Below are 20,860 nucleotides of genomic sequence, written 5' to 3'. Positions count from 1 at the left end.
AAGTAGGGATTGTAGGAATTTAGCACCCACCCCCCTCCTAGAAGAATGAAATATTCTAGGAAATATTTTAAAAAGCAGAATATTATACCTTCCTGGATGAGAAATGGAGAAACATATTTTAAAGACAAAGGAGATCCCTGCAACTTCCTGACTCCCCCCCACCTTTGTCAATGGGCCATTAAAAGCCTCAGCTAAGCTCACTCATTCTCCCCACCTTTGTCAATGGGCAATTAAGGCTTCAACCAAGCTCACTCAATCCCCCCATGATTTGCAACACAATACAACTGAAACTCACCACATGGCAAGGCTCAAGCAAGCTTGAGAGACAGCCAGCAAGGCTAGCTAAGACCCCCACCCCCTGGGAGTCTGACAACCAATCAGGATACTCTTCCTGTGCCCCAGAAAGGTCAAAGCTCAGAAAAATCATAAAACCAGGGAGCACACAGGATCTCGGGCCCCTTTTCTGTTCAGGAACTCAAGCCATGTGATCCTGACCACCATTAAACCATCTTTCCAAGCAGCCTCCATGTTTCCAGTGTCTTTGTCCCCACTTGGAACTGAACCCAGATGGATATTTCTTCCAATATTTCTTCCAACACCCATACAAAAGCAGGCTTCATGCCCACCTGTAAGAATAATACAGGTAGTCCTCGACTTACGACCACCATGGAGGCCAGAATTTATGTTGCTAAGTGAGACAATTTTTAAACGGGTTTTGTCCCATTTTATGACTTTTTTGCCACTTTTGTTAAGTGAATCATCACAGGTGTTAAATCAGTAACACGCTTGTTAAGGGAATCTGGTTTCCCCATTGACTTGGCTTGTCAGAAGGTCACAAAAGGGGATCACATGACCCCGGGACACTGCAACCGTCATAAATGTGAATCAACTGCCAAGCATCTGGAATGCAAATCATGTGACAGTTGCGATGCTGCAAAAGTCATAAGTGTGAAACACGATAAGTCACTATTTTCAGTGCCCTTGTTAACCTCGGTCAGTAAGCAAACTGTCATAAGTCGAGGACCACCTATATTTATCCTTTGAACGCTTGGTGTATAATGGCATCCCCGACACAGCTTGTCAGGGAGACAAATTACTGAGGTAAACAGGGAAGATTCAAAAACCCGCGCGCCGATTGGATAAGAGATGCGCCGATCAGTTCGAAAGGCGGGCTTAGCGAGGGCGGTCGCCGCCGCTGATTGGCTGACAGCGGTTTGAGCGGGAAAGGGGCGGCAGAAGCGAAGCCGGAAGAAGAGGCGAGGGCGCGCGGGCCGCGCACGCGCCGTCATGGCAGGCAGCGACTGGGACCGGCGGGCGCTGCCCGTGTGCATCGGGGCGGTATTGGCCACCGCGTTGGTCGCGGAGGTGCTGGTGGTGCTGCTGCGATTCCGTCCGCCCGGAGAGCCCTTCCCGCTCTGGCCCATCGCCTCGCTGCTTTTCCTACTGACGAGCACGCTTGAGAGCGCCCGCTGCTTCATCATGGCTTCGCCCAGCACGCGCGGCGTCATGCTGGCGGGGGCGGGGCAAGGATGGGAGTGAGTGGGCGTGGTTACCGACGCGGCGGGGACCAATGGGAAAGCGGTCGCGTGTCGAGGGCGGGGCTTCAAAAAGTGGCGGGAAAAAAAGACACCCACCCACCCCTCGCTGGGAGGAGGGAGACTTCAATAATGAGGGAATTAGATCCCTGAGAGGAAAATGGAGGTGAAACAGTTTCTTTTGGGGGAAACTAGGATCTCTGCACCTGCTCAGGAACACGCTGTTTCTCCATTGGGCTTCTTTTTTCAAAACTTCAGAAAAAAAGGGGAAAATTTGGGAGAATATCAAGCCTTCCCCAATGTGGAGGAGGAGCTTTAATTAAAACAAATGATTCAACCTTTTAAGTTTGTTGAACTTTAAGCCCTCATGGTTCCTAGGTTTATGAGGCCTGTGTCTGAAGGAGGCAGCCAGCAGTGGATTGACTAAAAGTGTAAAGGAAAGAAGGAGGCATCACTTTCAGCCCAATCCACCTCACAGGGTTGTTGTGGGGAAAATAGCAGGAAGAAGGAGTATTAAGTAGGTTTGCCTCTTCGGGTTATTTATAAAGTAACAAAGGGCAGGATAAAAAATAATTCACTAGGCATAGAGTAGTATTTGTGGACTGCAAATTTCAGACAGACCACTAGATGGCACCAAAGAGACATGGGATATTCTTTGCTGCCCTCTAGTGACTGCCTCATGTATGTATTTTATCTGTTAAATTTGTTTGCTGCAAGATGACACTGGGTGGTTTACAATATATAAAAGCAACAGAATCATAAAATATTTCCAATAAAAATACAAATTATAATTAGAAAATTAGGAAGAAAGGGGCAGGATGTGCGGGTGGGGAGGTGGGATCTTCTATTGGTCTACCAACCACATCAATTTTTTTTCAAGAAGGATTGGAATCCCAAAGGAAGACAAATGTACTCCCTGGGATAAGGCTTTATTGGCTTATTTATTTATATCAGTAGTGGGGTGCTCCCAGTTCGGTCTGGTTCTATAGAAGTAAAACTGGCGGGAGGTTCTGCCTATCCGCCATGATGTCATCATGCGTGCTGCGCAAAAGCTTCTGTGCATGTGCAGAAATGTACACGCTCCCATTGCAAACCGGTAGTAAAGGTAAGTAGAACCTACCCCTGATTTATAGCCTAACTTTATTTCCCTTATAAACAACTCAAGAAGTGAATATATTTAATGCTGCTCCTCCTTCCAATTTTCCCCACAACAGCAATTCTCTAAGGTGGTTGGGCTGAGAGAGAGAGACTGGTCTAAAGTCACCGAGCAGGCTTTAATACCTTATGTGGAACTAGAACTCATCGTCTCCTGGTGATTGGCCCAAAGTCACTCACCTGGCTTTTGTGCCCAAGGCGGGACTAGAACTGGTGATTGGCCAGGAGACAGTCACTCAGCCAGCTTTCATGCCTAAGGCAGGACTAGAACTCACCGTCTCCTGGTGATTGGTACAAGGCACCCAGTCAGCACCATCTAATCTTACACCCTCTCCTAACGCTCATTCTTTCGCATCCTTCCAGTTACTGCTATGCCTGCCAGACTCACGTCCCGCCCCGCTGCAGCCACTGCTTTACCTGCAACGTTTGCGTCCTGCGACGAGATCACCATTGCCTGCTACTCGGCCAGTGTTTGGGCTATCAGAACTACCGTTACTTCCTCTGCCTGCTACTATACGGGTCGGTCGCCTTGCTGTATGGTAGCTTGCTCAATGCTAACGTTGTTTGGATGCTGCTAGAAGAAGGAGGCCTTGCCCACACAATCCTCCTGCTGATGCTGCCTTGGCTGATGCTCCTGATGGGTAAGAACGAGCATGAGCTTTTATTCATTCATTCATTTATTTAAAAGAAGGTGGTGCATATTTAAAAGAAGGTGATGGCTTAGGACCCGGGTACTTACGGGACCGCCTGCTGTTACCCTTTGCCTCCCACCGACCCGTACGCTCTCACAGAGGGGGTCTTCTCAGGGTGCCGTCCGCCAAACAGTGTCGGCTGGCGGCCCCCAGGAGTAGGGCCTTCTCTGTGGGGGCAGCGACGCTCTGGAATGAACTTCCCCCTGGCCTACGTCAAGTGCCTGATCTTCGGACCTTCCGTCGTGAGCTTAAAACACACCTATTTATTCAAGTGGGACTGGCATAATAATGTAGAATTTTAAATTTGGGGTTTATTAATATTTTAAAATGGATGGAGCTTTGCCCCAACCATCTCACTTAGCAACATAAATTTTGGACTCAATTCTGTCGTAACTCGAGGATTACCTGTAAAACATTAGAACAATAATAATTTACAGTGAAAAGATGGAAAGGAATGGAACAAGACGCACATGAGGGCAGGTGGGGTCTTGTCTTAATCATGGCTGCCTGGGGAATTCTGGGACTTGAAGTCCACAAGTCTTAAAGTTGCCAGAGTTGGACATGTCTGCTCTAGATGAAGCAGCTATAATTACGCCTCTCCTTCCTTCTCTTGCAGGGCAAGTCAGTTTCGTGACCTTTGTCTACGCTTTTGTGACCGACATCTGTGTTGTGGGCTTCTTGTTCTGCATCAGTTTCCTGCTGTTCCACAGCTTGCTGGCCCTGCGCGGACAGACCACCAAAGAATGGTTCGAAGGAAATCGCCGGTACCACTTGGGCTGGCGAAACAACCTTCGACAAATCATGGGAAACCGCTGGCTGCTGGCCTTCCTCACGCCTTTCATCACTTCCCGTTTGCCAGGAGATGGAATCACGTTCCAAACCAGCTCTCCAAAAACAGAAGTGCTCTCCAGATCACCCAGCAACTAAAGGTGTGTTTCTGGGATTTTAAACAATTAGGAAGAGTGTGGGGATCAAAAAAACACATTGATCTGATTTGTTAAGTGCAGAGTCATCCTGCAGTGAGATGGACGGCAAACAAATTTAATAATAAATAAATTATAATTTGTAGGTACTGTATACAGGTATTCCTTATCTTAAAACCATTTATTTAGGTACCATTCTAAGTTACACTTCTGAAAAATTGATATGACCGTTTTTCACATTCAGTTGCAGCATCCCCTTCCTCATGGGATCAAAATTCAGATGCTTGGCAACTGACTCCTATTTATGACAGTTGCAATGTCCCAGGTCATGTGATCACCTTTTGTGATCTTCTGGCAAGCAAAGTCAATGGGGAAGCCAGATTCACTAACAACCGTGTTATGTGGTGGTGCAATGGTTAAAATGCAGTATTGCAAGCTAATTCTGCTGGCTGCTAGCAGTTCGACAGTTCAAGTCTAATTGGCTCAGGGTTTACTCAGCCTTCCATCCTTCCAAGGTCGGTAAAATGAGGACCCAGATTGTTGGGGGGCAAGATGCTGACTCTATAAACTGTTTAGAGAGGGCTGTTATTATTATTATTATTTTTTATTATTATTTATTGGATTTTTATACCGCCCTTCTCCCGAAGGACTCAGGGCGGTTCACAGCCAAGATAAAACAGCAATAATATACAAATGAAACTCTGTGTAAAGCACTGAAGCGGTATATAAGTCTAGGACAGTGCTATTGCTATTGCTAACTTAATAGCTGCAATGATTCACTTAAGAACTATGACAAGAAAAGAAAAAAAATGGAGCGGGGGAATCATTTAAAAGCTGTCTTGCTTAGCAACAGAGATTTTGAGCTCAATTACGGTGGTAACTTGAGGACTTCCTGTAGTATTATAGTACTATATAGATATTATACATTATAGATCTGCGGAACATTTTTAAATGTTGAATTGCGCCACGTTATTAGTAGTCCTTGACTTACAACCACAATCGGAACCGGAATTTACATTGCTAAGCAAGATGGTCATTAAGTGAGTTGCACGTGATTTTGTGACCACTGTTGTAAAAACATGCTCCTGAATTTTAATCACATGACCCTGAGGATGTGGTGATGGTCATCATCGTATGTCGTGTTTTTCACTGCTGTAAGTCAAGGACTATCTATCTGTGGGTTCAAGTTTGCTGATGACGGATTCTTGCTCTCTCTCCTAGGATTTCCTCATCCGTAATTACGAGGAAAATGGAGTTCTTCTCAACGAATGGCTCTCTTTGTTCAAAAGCAGATAACTTGGGTGAAAATTCTGAAGGTTTTGTCTTACATCGTGGAAAGCTGAAAGCAGTTTGATCTCGGAACAGTGGTGACCAATTGTTTCCCCCACGCTCTCCCCGGGAACAGGGCTTGTCATGCTTTTGTTTCAGTGATCTGGAAAGAAGGAAATTGCTAACGGGGGGCAAGAGAGGGGGACACTCATGCTTGGCTAAACTGGTCTAAATGCAATGGTTAATACGGAACCATCTTTCTCCTGGTCTAAAGTATATTACATCTGTGTGTGTATTTTCCCCCCCTCTCCCTTATATCCACTGCTCTCAAAATTTGCACACCCCTTCTTTTCTCAGCTTGGGAAAAATGTGAAGCTAAAACCAAAATTAAAACACTGCCTAGAAATGGATTCAGGGACCAAAATCCAAGTTTATAATGCTATGCATTTCAGTTGTTTTCTCCCCGTGCAGCAATTGTGAGGCTGTTTTTTTTTATCCTGAGCCCTGAGAGATCATGCAGAAGTCAACAAACCTTACATTGCGAAATATTAGCTTAGTGTTCCTCAACCGTGGCAACTTTAAGACAAGTGGACTTCTCCCAGAATTCCCCAGCCAGCTATGCTTTAAGAGGGGATGGGTTTCAACTTCCAAAATTAAATCAGGCTGGAATTCTGGGAGATGAAATTCACCCCTCTTAAAGTACCTTACCTGAGGAATTCTGGGAGTTGAAGTCCACCCATCTTTAAATTTCCACGGTTGGGAGATGGTTAACAATTTTTACCCCTTGCCATTCTGCTTGTTCCTTCCCCACATTTGGCTCTGTTCCACCCAATATTGTCCACCCAAATGTTTCTCTTCCTCCTTTCATATCCAAAATCACCAATCCCCATAGACATGCTTTGCACTGTGAGAGACCCACAAAATGTGTGGGCATGGGGGAACCCAATATTTACTGTATTCTTTTTTTTTCTTTCCTTTTTGTTAGATTTTATCCACTTTGTTCTATGATTGTTGTTTCTAATACGGTATTATTTTTTAATGCTTTAATGTTTTTATGCTGTAACAGTTGTTGGATAGAAGATGGGAGGCAAACAAATTTCCTAAATAAAGAAATAAAGCATTTATGCGGTGGCCTTTTATATTTAACTGAGCACTGATTGAACTGTAAGCTTTTCAACCCGAAAAATAAACTCTTTTCCCATTTCTTCAAGTCAGGTGTGCAGACTATTATCAGTGCAGTTAGTCTGAATGGCAAGATAATGTGGTGGCCCTTGATCGGTGTGAACAATCTCAGAAGCAGCACTGGTTCCCAGATGTCTGCCTCTCTTAATAACTTTGAATTATGTTGGCCTTGGATAAATGATTAAAATTATATTTTTCAAGAACTTTGCAAGGAAGTATGGGGCAAATGGCTATTTTTCTGTATTAATGTTTCATGTAACTTCTTGAGAAGAGATAATTAAATGAAAAAAATTAAGTGGTGATGCCAGTCTTTTGTGATCTCTTTGTGTTGTTGTTTTAAGTGATATTGTAGTTGGTTTGATCAGAGCAGAGGTCCCCAATCCCGTGCTAGTACCATACCAGTCCATGGCCTGTTAGGAACAGGCCTGCACAATTGGAAGTGAGTGGCAGGCAAGCGAGCAAAATTGAAACCATCCCCTCCAGGTCAATGGAAAAATTGTCTTCCACGAAAACGGTCATTGGTGCGAAAAAGGTTAGGGACTGCTGGGTTAGAGGTCTCAAATTCGCTGCCTGTAAGCCGCATCATCTCTCTGTATATTTTTTCCACATTTTAACAACCATGCTTTGTCCATGCTGATTTTGAAAATAAATTTCCTATCAACTAGGAACCAAGGGCAAACGTTAGGATTCTGGTTTATGGAAAATGCTGCAAGCTATGTGCCCAAATTTTAAATCATCTTTTCCCACCTTTCAAAATGATGACCGTCGTTAGACTGCAGAAATTGAGAGAGCAACATAGAATTTTCTGTTTCTTTGAGATCTACACTTGGTTTGGATTTTTGCAACCCAGATAACAGCAGACCTAGGTTAGATGTGAATAAGACTGATTTGTTTAGATCTGACTAAGAGTCAAGTTTGTTGATTTATTTTGTTTGTTTTGTTGGTTGTTTAGAGGGGTTTTGTTTACTGATTAGAGCAGTGTTTCTCTACTTCACCAACTTAAATCTGGGTAGATGTCAACTCCCATGCCGGCTGGTGAATTCTGGGAGTTGAAGTCCGCAGAGGTTTAAATTAACCCCGGTAACATTGGATTAGAGAAAGACGTATCACTTAAAGGCCACCAAATATCCCTCTGAGCTAAAACTTCTGTTTGAGTCTCCTTCAGCTTCTAGGAAGGAATTGTTGAAACACATCGTAGAAATAATAACCGATATTGTTGTGGTTTGCCAGCAGCCTGCAGAGCTGGCAATGGAGTCGGACAGCGATGAGGCTGAGGAAGAATAGGGGCCAGTCCTGGAGACTGGAGAAGGCCCGGATATGGGTTCTGCATCAGAGGCATAGGTGGGGCCACGGCCATCAGGGAATGAGGTGCGGATTCCAGAGCCTCCAGAGGCTGACAGTAGTGAGGCAGAGGAACAGGAGAAGCCTGTTCCTAATGCACACATGAGAAGAGCTGCCAGAAGGCAAGAGCAGCTCAAACAAAGATGACGACTCGGGAGTAGGGCCAAGAGATGATTGGCCCCTCCCATAAGGCTTGAAAGACCAGCAATGGCGTTTGGGCTCTTTGCCAGAAAACAATGTGATAGCCTTGTCTTGTTGCATTTGTTTTGTATTGGTGTCTTCTGAACTTTTGCCGTGAAAGGCCTTTGGCGGTTTGCCTAATTGGACTAAGGTTGGTGATAGGACTGAGGAATTGTGTTGGGAGGAATTTACCTTAATTTAGTTGAACTTCACTGAGAATGAGTTAATTCTCAGCTGCTCTAACAAAGTTCGTTTGTTTTTACATTGAGTTTCCTACTACCTACTTGGGCCTGGGTCACAACAGATATATCTTTCTTTTCAGGGGCTGAGTTCAACCCTGTGACACAGACTTGAGGTACGAGGCACAGCTAGACTTCCAATCTTAGCAGTGGTGTTTCCATGCCAACCTCCAGCCTGCCCTGTGTCTTGCCTTGATTCCAGAACCCTCCGCTTTGGCTGGCCTTGTTCTGAAAGAGGACCAGTTGCTTCGGTAACCAGAGAGTAGCCAGGACTCTTCCATGTTGTCGTGGGCACCATGTTGAACCCTCATCGCCAGTCTGTGCTGACCAATGCCTGTATCAAGCCCTCAGTCGATCCCATCACCCGGACCCCTGGCACCATCTATGAACCAAAGGGGCAGGTCCGACTTTTGGGTCTGCTTTCAGAGAATACCTCGTCGCAGCAGGTAGCTTGGTTTGGCCTGGCACCACTGTCATGGGTTATGGGTTCATGCCCTGCAGAAAACTCTAATTCGTCTTAGCTAACCAGTTGGAAGAAAGGAGCAGGCAGAGATGGAGGGGGCGGTGGTGGTGGAGTAAAGTAAGTCATCAGCCTAGAATCGTTACGTTCCCATAAATGGTCTAAACCCAAGTCCTCTTAAATTCCATTGTTCCTTAACTAGTGCCACTTTAGTACTAACATTAGTTGACTAGATTCTTGTGTAAGGCTTAAGCAATAAATCTTAACTGAAACTTGACCTACGGTCCAGTGGTGGGTTGCCCCCGTTTCAGACCACTTCTTGTGAACCGGTAGTAAAACCAGGGGTAGGCTCCGCCCACCGACCCCGACGTCATCAGGAAGCAAGCGCGAGCAAAGCAAGCATGCGTGCGCGATCCCTCTGCAAACCGGTAATAAAAGTAAGTAGAACCCATCCCTGCTATGGTCCTTATTTTTCACGCCTGACATTAGCAACAGAAGGATCTACCCAGTGCATTAAGCTTTGGTGGGGGCAAGGAATAGCCAGAGCACCCATTAGAGGTTGACCAGTCTCTTTTAAAAAGAGACTGGACAGCCACTTCTCTCGAATGATATAGGATCTCCTGCCTGAGCAGGGGGTTGGACTAGAAGACCTCCAATGCCCCTTCCAACTCTTACTCTGTTATATCTTGCTGAGCATCTCCATTGATAGCCATCAAGTTTCTTCTCTGCTTTTTCTCAGTTAAGAATTTTATTAAAACGGTCATCAAATTAAACCAGAGTGACCTTGTAGAGGTGATGGGCGGCATAAGCATGAAACAAATAAATAAAAAAATCATAAAAGATACAAATAAAAATAAACATGACGGGGAAAATGAAAAAAGGGAAGAAAAGGTGTAGGCGTAGGGAAAGAAGAAAAAAGCATTAACTCCCAACCTCTTTCGGCGGATTAAAAGACAGAATAAAATTGCGGCCCCCGCATTTTCCTTTACCACAATTTAAACGAATACTGAATTTCTATAGCAACAAGCCATTCATCAGCAAATGTTAACGTCAAGAGTTCATTGTTTTTCTGCCTCAAACAGAGCCCAGAAGCGGTTCCCAAGTCGAAACGAAGATGGATATGTTCTTTTCTCTAATTAAAGCAGCCGTGCCATTTGTTGTCCATCAAGTTCCCTTAATGCATTTACAGAAGTTTTTTATTAAAATATAAGACTCTGTAAAGAGGCAGACCGATCTCAAAGCATTATCCTGATTAGTAGACCAATTATAAAAGTACTTTAGATCGTTCATCTGGTTAATGTCTGCGTTCATTCCTTCAATTTCTATCCTAACTACAGGTAGTCCTCGACTTACAACAGTTCGTTTAGTGACCGAAGTTACAACGGCACTGAAAAAAGTGACTTATGACCATTTTTCACACTGATGACCGGTTACAGCATCCTCACGGTCACGTGATTTACATTCGGAAGCTGTGGCAACTGGTTCATACTTATGACCGTTGCAGTGTCCCAAGATCATGTGATCCCCCTTTTGTGACCTTCTGACAAGCAAAGTCAACAAGGAAACCAGTTTCACTTAACAATCAGATTACTGACTTATCAACTGCATGGATTCATTTAAGCCACTGTGGCAAGAAAAGTCATAAAATGGGGGCAAAACTCACTTAACAAATGACTCACTTGGGAGCTAACTTGCATTTACAACCGTTGCAGTGTCCTTCAATCACTTTGAGACCTTCCCAGCTGGCGTATGACAAGCAAGGCAAGGATGAAACCGGCAGGGAAAGTTACAGATCGCAGTCATGTGATGTCTTACTTAACAACCACGGTGATTTGCTTAATGGCCACGACAAAAAAGGTTCTGAAATTGAATGCGGTCACGTGGTGCCTCATTGAATGATGGCACCACTTAACAGCGAAATTTTCTGGTCCCTCTTGTGGTCGTAAGTCAAGGACCACCTACAGAGGTAAAATTGATAATCAGAATAGAGATGGAAGGGACCTTGGAGGTCTTCTAGTCCAACCCCCTGCTCAAGCAGGAGCCCCTACTCCATTCCAGACAGGTGGCTGTCCAGTCTTTTCTTAAAAACCTCCAGTGATGAAGCACCCAGAATTTCTGGAGGGAAGCTGTTCCACAGGTTAATATTGTCCTCACTGTTAGGAAGTTTCTCCTTAATTCCAGGTTGCTTCTCTCTTTGATTGGTTTCCATCCATTGTTTTTTCTCCTGCTCTCTGGGGCTTTGGAAAGTAAGTTGACCCTCCCCTCTTCTTTGTGGCAGCCCCTCAAATACTAGAACACTGCTATCCTGGCCCCCGCTAGTCCTCCTTTCCTCTTGACTGGCCAAAGCCAATCCCTGCAGCCATACTTCCTATGTTTTAGTCTCCAGGCCTTTAATCATCTTATTTGCTCTTCTCTGCACTCTTTCCAAAGTCTCAACAATTTTTTTGTAGTATGGCGACCGAAACTGGGTATTCCAGGTGTGGCCTTACTAAAGCTTTACAGAGCGGTACTAATATTAAAGTTGCCCAAGAAGAAGAGCATCTTTCTCTTTCCTTAGGAGGACTACCTGGATGCTGGCGATGGACTGCTTATCTGTATGAAACGCGCTAAGAAAAAAGCCCTTCGCCCTCTCTTGAAGGACTGCTGGGAACCCGAACAAGACGTCCCCGATGTCAGCGAAGCCTCAGATGTCGACCCTGATCAAGACGTAAACAAGTGAGTTTGGTGAACGCTTTCTCTGGCTTTAATCCTCTTTTGAAATTAAATTGCTGTCCGTGACCATAGGATTGTGGGTCCTCCAGGAACTTAAAGCCAGTTGCAAGGGGTTTGTGCGGATCTATGAAAAAAGTTCGGTGTGAATCCAGGTCTGTGTAATGTGTATGTGGGAAAGACACTGGGGGACGGGACAAAGAGATGCTGCCAAGAGAATAAGTCAGATAAGAGGCAGCGTACCCTCAACTGCATAATGAATGGAGAAAGAGTCTCAGAAGGGACTATTATCCCTAGTTTCTCAGGCTGTAAAGGGGTGGGGGGCATATAGATCTATGGACAGAATTTAAGCAAGTATTTTGTAATGGTATGTGAGAGACAGAATGAAGAGACCTGCCCAATAATGGTCAGATAAGGGAATATAGCTCTCAGCTGTGTAACAGACAGGAAGAGAGGCTCAGAAAGGACCCTCCCTAGTTTCTCAGGCTGTAAAGGTGTGGGGGGGAGAGAATCAAGATCTATGGAAGGTGCTCAGAATGTCTCAGGTTGTGCAAGGATATGTGGGGAAGACCTTGGGAGAAGGAGCAAAGAGACCCTGTTGGATAAGACACAGCATAGCCCTCAGATTTATAACAGGCAGGGCAACACTCAGAAGGGACCCTCCCTAGTTTCTCAGGATGTAAAGGAGATGCTATAATAGTATGCGCGGAAGCCCCTTGGAAGTGGTCAGAGAGACATTGCCAAGGGAACATCAGATAAGAACTTCAGCTGCATAATGTGTGGAGAAAGAGGCTCAGAACCCTCCCTAGTTTCTCGGGCTGTAAAAGGGGGAGAATATAATCTATGGAAAGACTTCAGAATGTGTGCAAGGGTGTATGGGGAGGCCTTGGAAGACAGAGCAAAGAGAACAGTCAAATAAGAGACAGCATAGCCCTCAGATGTATAACAGGCAGGGCGAGAGGTTCAAGAGACCCTCCCTAGTTTCTAAAGCTGTAAAGAAGGGAGGGGAGAAATCTAGAACTACGGAAAGAGTTCAGTGTGTGTGCAAGGATGGGGGTGGGGGGTGGGAAAGACCTTGGAAGATGGAACAAAGAGACCTTGCCCAGGAACAGTCAGATAAGAGACAGCATAACCCTCAGCTGTGTAACAGGCAGGGCAACAGACTCAGAAGGGACTCTCCCTAGTTTCTCAGGCTGTAAAGGAAAACGGCGGGAGAGTTGTACTTTCAGACGTGCAAGATTCTTTTACAACATAGTAGGATTTATAGCTCCCCTGTTTGTTTCTTATCTGGTTTAGCCTGTGAGGCTAAACGGCAGGTGTGTAGGGTCTGGGTCTGATTTTAGCTCCACTTCCCCCTAGGCAGCTGGAGCCTGCCCCACAGGAGCAGCAGGGCCATGAACCTCCGCCTCCCGAACACCCCAGAATAACCCCTCGCCAGGGCTCCTTCCCCTTTCACTGGATGTGGGAGAGCTTTTCCATCAAAGGCCAGACCATCTGCCAAGACCAGGTTTTGGATAAGGCCAAGAAGCTGACTTTGCCACGAGCTGTGACCGCCCCACCCCGCGAGACCCTTTACAACCCTGACACCATCTTGGGCTGCCCGGCTCCCAAAGAGAGCCATAGCTTGGGAGTCCACAAGTCTTCCCGAACCCCTGAGGTCCCTTGCAGCAGGCCCCAGAGGTACTTGCCGCATATGGGCTTGGTTCCTCGAAGTTCTCTCCTGCCCCTCTTCTGGAAGATGGAGGCCCGGTCAGAAGCTCGGAAGCGACAGCTGCGCCAGGAACGTCGGCACTGGTTGCATCTCACCCAGCAGCTCCTGAACCTGGAAGGGCACCGCCACTCGCGAGAAAAACCCCTCTCGCTCGAGGAGCTAGAAGAAAAACTCCGAGCGGAGATGCTCTGCTTAGCTACAGAGCCCGAAGAGCCCGTCCCTCAAAAGGAGAAAAGGAAATCCAAGGCGCGCAGCCCGACACCCAAGGAGGAGCCGACCTTCAAGCCGGTCATTAATCAAAAGGTGCCTAACTTCAAGCATCTGCAAAAGCGCTTCCAAGACCAACTGCTGCAGAAGAAAGAACAAGGTGGGTGCGGGAGAGCCTCGCCGACAGGCAGGAGTTTGTGAAGGCCAGACTAGGTGCAGGGAAAGGGAGGCTGGCAGCCAGATGGATGATGGTAATAGCACTTAGGCTTATAATAATAATAGCGATAGCGATAGCACTTACCGTGTTTTTCGGAGTATAAGACGCACCAGAGTATAAGACGCACCAGAGTTTTTGGGGAGGAAAATAAGAAAAAAAGCTGATTGGCAGGTGGATTGGCCTCCCGGAATACCCCCAATCAGCTGTTCCCAGAGGTGAATTTTAGCAACAGGTTCCTTGGTTGTGCGCTCTGTGCCTTGCTTTTTTTTTTTTTTTTTTGCTTTTTCCCCCCCTGCCTCTAAAACTCCATTTCAGAAAAAAACTTTTTTCTGCCTCTGAAAGCCTCCAAAACAGAACTTCAGAAAAAAAGCCTCTGAAGCTCTGTTTGAGGGCTTCCTTTCTGAAGCTTCTTTCGGCCTCTGAAACCTCCGTTTGAGAAGCTGTGTGGGCTACATTCAGAGTATAAGACATATCCTGATTTTCACCCTCTTTTTGGGGGGAAAAAGGTGCGTCTTATATTCCAAAAAACATGGTATATACCGCTTCACAGTGCTTTACAGCCCGCTCTAAGGAATTTACAGAGTCACCATATCACCGCCCAACAATCTGGGTCCTCATTTTACTGACCTCGGAAGGACGGAAGGCTGAGTTAGCCTTGAGGCCTGGTGAGATTCAAACGGCCAAACTTCTGGGCAGCCGGCAGTCAGCAGAAGTTAGCCTGCAGTACTGCATTCTAACCACTGCGCCACCGGGACTCTTAGTGTACAAATAGCCCTTGACTTATGGCCGCGACTGAGCCCCAAATTTCCAATGCTAAGTAAGACTGTTGTTATTGGGGTTGCGCCCCATTTTACGACCTCTTTTGCCACCATTAAGTGAATCAGTTCAGTTGTTAAGCAACTTGTAGGGTCGTTGAGGGAATCTGGCTTCCCCCCATTGGCTTTGTTTGTCAGGAGTCAGTTGGGAACTTTACAAGTCATGATCACCTGATCCCGAGACATTGCAACTGTCATAAATACATGCCAATTGTCATGGGACCGAAGTCTGATCTCATGACCACGGGGATACTGCATTATTCTACGCTCAGTGCGAAAAAACGGTCCTAAGTCACTTTGTTCCATGCCGTTGTTAATGTCAAACAGTCGCTCAGTGGGCTGTTGTGCGTCGAAGACTTCCTGTACATCCGTTTTCTTTCCTTTTTCCAGGAAAACTGACCGTCTGCAAGCCGTTCCACCTTCATTCCAGTAGCTCTCAGCCTCTTTCAGAAGACCAGGAAAAAAAAGACCAGGAAGATTTATTTCAAGACCTCCGGCGGCTTTGGAGCATACATTGGAGGGTCCAGTCTTGTCCAGATTTTGAACCGTCATTGGCTCATCAAGTGATGTCCACCAAGACATCTGATAAAAGACAGGAAGCTAACAGGTACCGTGTGGGTTGCTTTCAGTGTTTCCCCCCACCCCCAAAAAAATTCTTGGGTTTTCAATAGTGGCGAATATTTATAGCTCGGGTTTAAGATGAGGGCGAAGGTTCATTCTCCGAGCTTGTGGGTCGGTTTCCAATACATTTCGTTACCAGACTAAGTAACATCTTCAACGGAGTTTAGGGTCCATCGTAGGGGTGAAATGCTACCGGTTCAGGCCGGTTCGCCCAAACCATCGCAGGGGTGAAATGCTACCGGTTCAGGCCGGTTCGCCCAAACCGGTAGTAATTAAAGCTACCGGTTCAGGCGAGCAAATCTAAATTGCACGGCACAGCTGTTTCCCCACCCACTGTTCTACACACCTTAGAAAAGGCTTCTTAATCCTCCTTTTTTAGCGCTGCGTGGTAGTGTCTGCGGTGCACCTGCGTTTGGCGTGCACTGTGCATGTGTGCGCACACAGCAAACCAGTAGCAAAGGGAACTGGTAGCAGATTTTGGAGCATTTCACCCCTGGTCCATCGCAAGACTCACTGATGACTCACAGCTGACCCGTCACAACACTTGACACACCCAGACCTGAAGCCCTTATAAACAGAAGAACAGCGACACTGACATCCCCTAAACTCCGCTGAAGCTGTTACCTAGCCTGGTAACGAAACGTTTGGAAAGCAACCCACAAGCTCCAAGAACGAAACTTTACCCTCAGTCATTGGGGAATATTAGTTGAATAAAAATATGTCAGTAAAAAACTTATCAATTTGTCAGCTGAAGAATTTACGTAGAAATTGTCTCTCCCTGGAACCAGAAAACTAAAATAAAGGTTTTTGCCTTGCAGTTTAAGTTATTGAAAAATCTTTTGCAGTTGGGTTAACCCAGGGGTCTTCAAATTTGGCTCTTTTAAAACTTGTGGACTTCAACTCCCAGAGTTCCTCAGCCAGCTTTCCTCAGCTTTGCTGGCTGAGGATCTCTGGGAGTTGAAGTCCACAAGTCTTAAAAGAGGCAAGTTTGCAGACCCCTGGGTTAACCCAAGAGACTCCGGCTTAGTGAATCAGTTTGTTTGGCAAACTCAGATACCATCTGGATAATAGCTATTACAGATAGTCCTCAATTTATGACCACAATTGAACCCAAAATTTCTGTTGCTAAGCAAGACATTTGTTAAGTGAGTTTTGCCCCATTTTATGACCTTTCTTCCCACAATTGTTAAGTGAATCCGCTGGCTTTCATGGCTAAAGCGGACTGGAATTCATAGACTTCTGGGGGATTGGTCCAAAATTACCCAGCTTTCATAGCTAAGGTGGGACTTGAACTCACGGTCTCCCGCTGTCTAGCCTAGTGCCTTAACCATGAGACCAAACGTCTCCTTTGCAAAACGAATTGTCGTAAGTCGAGGACAACTTGTGTCATCATCTCCCGTCTTTGTTCCATTCTTGGAGCATTTTCCCATGGCCTCAACTCCAGTCTCTTTGTCTAGGTTGCTTTTGCTGGAATGGGAACGTCGAGAACAGCAGGAGAAACACAGGGCTGAGCTGCGCAGATTGAAGGCGCAGCACATGCAGCGGGAAGTGGCCAAATGCTTGGCAGCTTACCGGAATAAAGGATGCTCCGCGTCTTTCCAGAAAAGGCGGGAAGAACTCAGGTGAGTGTCTCCGCTCCCAACCCACCCCCGTCTCCAAGACATCTGAGTTTCACCACTTACTGGATCAAGGTGCTTATTTTGGTACCGGGATGGGAGACCACCAGGCTATCCCGGTAGGGGAAGCGAGGAAAATTAATTGAAAAATCAGCTCAGATCCAAAATGCAGCGGCCAGCTGGTTGCCAAAAACCTATAGGAATAGATCTGTGAAGTTCGAGAAACAAACGAACTGGCAGAGAAATTATTCTATGTTAATGACAGGGTTTGCAGGCTCGTACAGCACCTTGAAAACAACAAAAAAATATTTTTAAAACGTTGATTTAATTTACTGGATTTATGTAGCTACCCATCTCGCATACAAAACTCTTAGCAGCTTGCAATAACATTCATAAATAAAATTTGTAAGCTTTGTTGAGCAATAGCAATAGCATTTAGACATATACCGCTTCACAGTACTTTACAGCCCTTTCTAAGCAGTTTACAGAGTCAGCATAATTGTCCTCAACAATCTGGGTCCTCATTTTACCCATCTCGGAAGGACGGAAGGCTGAGTCAACCTTCAGCCTGGTGAGATTCGAACTGCCAAATTGCAGGCAGCCGGTAGTCAGCAGAAGTAGCCTGCAGTCCTACCCACTGCGCCACCATGGCTCCTAAGCCATGGTTTAGTGGTAGTTGTGATGTTATATACCACAGGTAGCCCTTGACTTAAGCCATTTGTTTAACGACCGTTCAAAATTACAATGGCACTCAAAAAACCCCAACCATTCCTCGTACTTATAACCATCACAGTATCCCCATGGCTAGGCTCTTGGCAACCGGCATGTATTTTTGATGGTTGCAATATCCCAGAGTCATGTAATTGCTCTTTGTGACCTTCCCAGTCAGCTTCGGCCATTGGAAAAGCTGGATTTGCTGAATGACCGCACAATTCACCTGCACACCCAACCTGTATTTACTTATTTATCGGATTTAGATAGCCATCCATCTCACAAAATACGACTTTAGAGTTATTTGTTAAGTTTATATGCTGCTCATCATGCATTCTCGTGCTTTATTTTATTCCTTTATCTCCTTTTTTAAAGCATCTAAACCCAGTTCATTGATGAAGTTGCTCTTGGATGCTTAATAATGAATAATTGGATCTAGATTACTGTGGCTGGGTGCAAACATTTCTCTGCTCCTGGCCTGATGCTGCATGCAAAACCTTTTCAGACGAGAGGGATGTCCATTTTCTTTTTAGCCCTTCTTTCCATGTCCTATGTAGGAAGCAAGAGAAACAGCGCATGGAGGAATATATGATCCAGCTGCAAGAGATCCAGGATCGTGTAGAGAACCGTCCGTATTTGTTTGAGAGAGTCATGCAGGTATGTGGTGCAGGACCAGACCTTGTGGGTGCCAGCTCTGGAGTTATATACCCTCTTCAGCCCTGCTTCTCTGGGCAAAACCCTGCCAGGGTGATGTTGTGACCCATGCCCCAGTAGGTAGTAGGAAACTCAGTCAGTGAAAAAACAAACAAACTTTATTCGAACAGCTGAGAATTACTTCATTCCCAGCGTAGTTCAACTAAATTAAAGCAAATTCCTCCCAACACAAATTCCTCAGTCCTACCACCAACTTTGGTCCAATTAGGCAAACTGCCAAAGCCTTTCTTGGCAAAAGTTCAGAAGACACCGATACAAAATAAATGCAAGAAGACGACGCTATCAACATTGTTTCCCAGCAAAGCCCAAATGCCGTTGCTGGTCTTTTAAGCCTTATGGGAGGGGCCAATCATCTCTTGGCCCTACTCCCGAGTCGTCCTCTTTGCTTGAACTGCTCTTGCCTTCTGGCAGCTATTCTCATGTGTGCATTAGGAACAGGCTCCTCCTGTTCCTCTGCCTCACTACTATCAGTCTCTGGAGGCTCTGGAGTCCGCACCTCACTCCCCGATGGCCCTGGTCTCACCTCAGCCTCATCGCTGTCCCAGCTCTGTTGCCAGCTCCGCAGGCTGCTGGCGGACCACAACAGGTGACAGTCCAGTGAGGACCTGTACCAGTAGAAGAGGATTTTTGTAGCTCAGGATTGAACGGTGGGGTCCTGACTGTTCTCTAAGCTTCTTAGTTTTCCTCCAGACATTTCATTATCTGACTGGGTAATGCCATCAGTGTGGAGGAGTTAGTGTTTGCTCCCTGTTTATATACCACGGCTTGCTTTGCCAGTGTTGATTTGGCAAGTTGTTTTCTTCTAGGTAGAAGAAAACAGCATCTCCACCAAAATGGACAGGGCAAGCCACCATATATAAAAAGAGAGCAAATCCCACTCCGTTTTAGCACTGATGATGTTACCTAGTTGGGTCATGAAACGTCTGCAAGAAAACAAGCAAGCTCAGAGAGCACCCTCATCTTCCTCCTCCATCTCCTCCTCCTCCTCTCGAGCTCAGCGAAAACCAAGAACCCCACAGACCTCTTTCTCCTCCTCGCCACAAACCCCCACTCTCTCTATTAGCACTGATGATGTTACCTAGTTGGGTCATGAAACATCTGCAAGAAGACAAGCAAGCTCAGAGAACACCAATGACACCACAGTCATTTCCTCCTCCTCCTCCACTCCACAAACCCCATTTCCTTCTAGCATTGATGATGTTACCTAGTTTGGATCATGAAACGTTTGCAAGAAAAGAGCCAAGCTCAGAGAGCATCAAGGACACCACAGTCCTCCTCCTCCTCCTCTCAACTCCATTCCCTTCTAACGCTGATGATGTTACCCTAGTTGGGTCATGAAACATCTGCAAGAAAATCGCCAAGCTCAGAGAGGCTCCCTAGCTGGGTTCACACACCGCACTCCGTTTGCAATGAGGTCTCTCACCTCCGGCAGCCACTGCCGTGTTGCTGCAACGCCTTCCCCTCTGCAAGCCATTTTGCAAGAGTGTTCTCCCTGTGTCCCTCCATGCTTGCGAAAGCGGCTTCTACAAGATCATCTAGGCGTGCTATGAAGGTGTGGAGTTCTGCTCGGTTTTTGAGTAATGCTGCTGCCTTGGGTACAAGCATCCAAGTTCCAACCCTCCTTTTTTTTTTTTCTTTCTCCTTCAGACAAATGCCCGCCAGGCAGTGGAGCGCCGTTTCTCCAAAGTGTTGGCCGCCCTGGGCATCGACGAAGAGATGCTATGGAAACATGCAGCTCGGCAGTCTTTAGGGAAATATGGCATCAAAGACATGTAAGGCTGCTAGAATGGAGGGACGGGGGTACAGCCCTGCAAGGTAATCCAGACCACAAAACCCAATCAGGAGAACTTGCTCTGTCTTTATTGTAAGGTTAAGGAACAGAAATGAATTGTCCCTCAACAATTATGGGGGGAAAGAGGAACATGGTACTCAAGAAATAGATGAGAAATTAGAAAAAGCAGGGGAAGAGAGAAATCAAAATGAGATGCAAGAAGTTAAAACTAAAGAAGAGAAAGTAGGAGCCAATCAGATAACCCCTCAAAAGTTTATAATAGAACAGAGAGAAAAGAGAAAAATCTCTTTAAAAAAAAAAGAGGAAGGAAGTCTTGTTGATGGGCGTTCAAATAATGGAGCAGAAAGAGACAAAGGATATGCAGAAGGGAAAGTTTAGTAGGCACAAAAAAAACAAAACAAAACCACAACCATTGGACTTAGGTCCTCGTTTCTCCCATACCTGGGAGCTCCAACCTGTGACTTTTGTGTTTCTAGGTATCAGAGCACCGAGTCCTCGGAAGAGTTCCAAAACTCGATCTGAGAGGAAGATAGAATGGATAAAGGAAGCCATTTGGACCACCAGTTCCCCTTGCGTCCTGGACCTGTAATCCTAGACCATTTAAAAATAAATCTAACGTTGAGAAGCAGAGGAGCCCAGCCTGCCTTTGTTCACTCGTGCGTATCCCTGCAAGCTGGCGGGGAGCAATATTGCTAAGCCTGCAGTCTGCCAGCAGCTGCATCCCCACTTCACAGTGCTTTACAGCCCTCTCTAAGCAGTTTACAGAGTCAG

The 20,860-nt window shown here is 46.0% G+C and overlaps 2 protein-coding genes across 6 annotated transcripts; both read left to right on the top strand.

Moving 5' to 3' along the window:
- The first annotated feature begins 1,227 nt into the window (after positions 1-1,227).
- On the top strand, positions 1,228-7,056 carry ZDHHC24 (zinc finger DHHC-type containing 24). Its single transcript, XM_058160462.1, has 4 exons — positions 1,228-1,535; positions 3,054-3,331; positions 3,999-4,311; positions 5,527-7,056. Exons 1-3 carry the CDS (start codon positions 1,288-1,290, stop codon positions 4,307-4,309), a joined length of 837 nt encoding a protein of 278 aa, XP_058016445.1. The 5' UTR covers positions 1,228-1,287; the 3' UTR covers positions 4,310-4,311; positions 5,527-7,056.
- Positions 7,057-7,185: 129 nt separating this feature from the next.
- On the top strand, positions 7,186-20,729 carry TSGA10IP (testis specific 10 interacting protein). 5 transcript variants are annotated; one of them, XM_058160457.1, is made up of 9 exons: positions 7,186-7,288; positions 8,600-8,962; positions 11,534-11,691; positions 13,045-13,763; positions 15,026-15,242; positions 16,714-16,878; positions 18,141-18,240; positions 19,945-20,069; positions 20,566-20,729. In XM_058160457.1, exons 2-9 carry the CDS (start codon positions 8,813-8,815, stop codon positions 20,609-20,611), a joined length of 1,680 nt encoding a protein of 559 aa, XP_058016440.1. In that variant the 5' UTR covers positions 7,186-7,288; positions 8,600-8,812; the 3' UTR covers positions 20,612-20,729. The 5 variants fall into 5 exon arrangements, with proteins under 5 accessions (XP_058016440.1, XP_058016439.1, XP_058016442.1 ...); XM_058160459.1 differs by lacking the exon at positions 7,186-7,288 and adding an exon at positions 10,314-10,737 and having other exon boundaries at positions 8,845-8,962; XM_058160458.1 differs by lacking the exon at positions 7,186-7,288 and adding an exon at positions 10,314-10,803 and having other exon boundaries at positions 8,845-8,962.
- Positions 20,730-20,860: the final 131 nt, after the last annotated feature.

This window comes from Ahaetulla prasina, chromosome 17 (assembly GCF_028640845.1).
Source record: "Ahaetulla prasina isolate Xishuangbanna chromosome 17, ASM2864084v1, whole genome shotgun sequence".
Taxonomy (NCBI): Eukaryota; Metazoa; Chordata; class Lepidosauria; order Squamata; family Colubridae; genus Ahaetulla; species Ahaetulla prasina.
This window is presented reverse-complemented; position numbering and strand designations above follow the sequence as displayed.

What these genes read in the sequence shown, in the direction of transcription:
- ZDHHC24 (XM_058160462.1), top strand. Translation starts at nt 1,288, where the DNA reads ATGGCAGGCAGCGACTGGGACCGGCGGGCGCTGCCCGTGTGCATCGGG. An exon ending in GGGGCGGGGCAAGGATGGGA is followed by an intron (nt 1,536 to 3,053) that starts GTGAGTGGGCGT and finishes GCATCCTTCCAG; the next exon opens with TTACTGCTATGCCTGCCAGA. An exon ending in TTGGCTGATGCTCCTGATGG is followed by an intron (nt 3,332 to 3,998) that starts GTAAGAACGAGC and finishes CTTCTCTTGCAG; the next exon opens with GGCAAGTCAGTTTCGTGACC.
- TSGA10IP (XM_058160457.1), top strand. Translation starts at nt 8,813, where the DNA reads ATGTTGAACCCTCATCGCCAGTCTGTGCTGACCAATGCCTGTATCAAG. An exon ending in GCTGCAGAAGAAAGAACAAG is followed by an intron (nt 13,764 to 15,025) that starts GTGGGTGCGGGA and finishes TCCTTTTTCCAG; the next exon opens with GAAAACTGACCGTCTGCAAG. An exon ending in AAAAGACAGGAAGCTAACAG is followed by an intron (nt 15,243 to 16,713) that starts GTACCGTGTGGG and finishes CTCTTTGTCTAG; the next exon opens with GTTGCTTTTGCTGGAATGGG.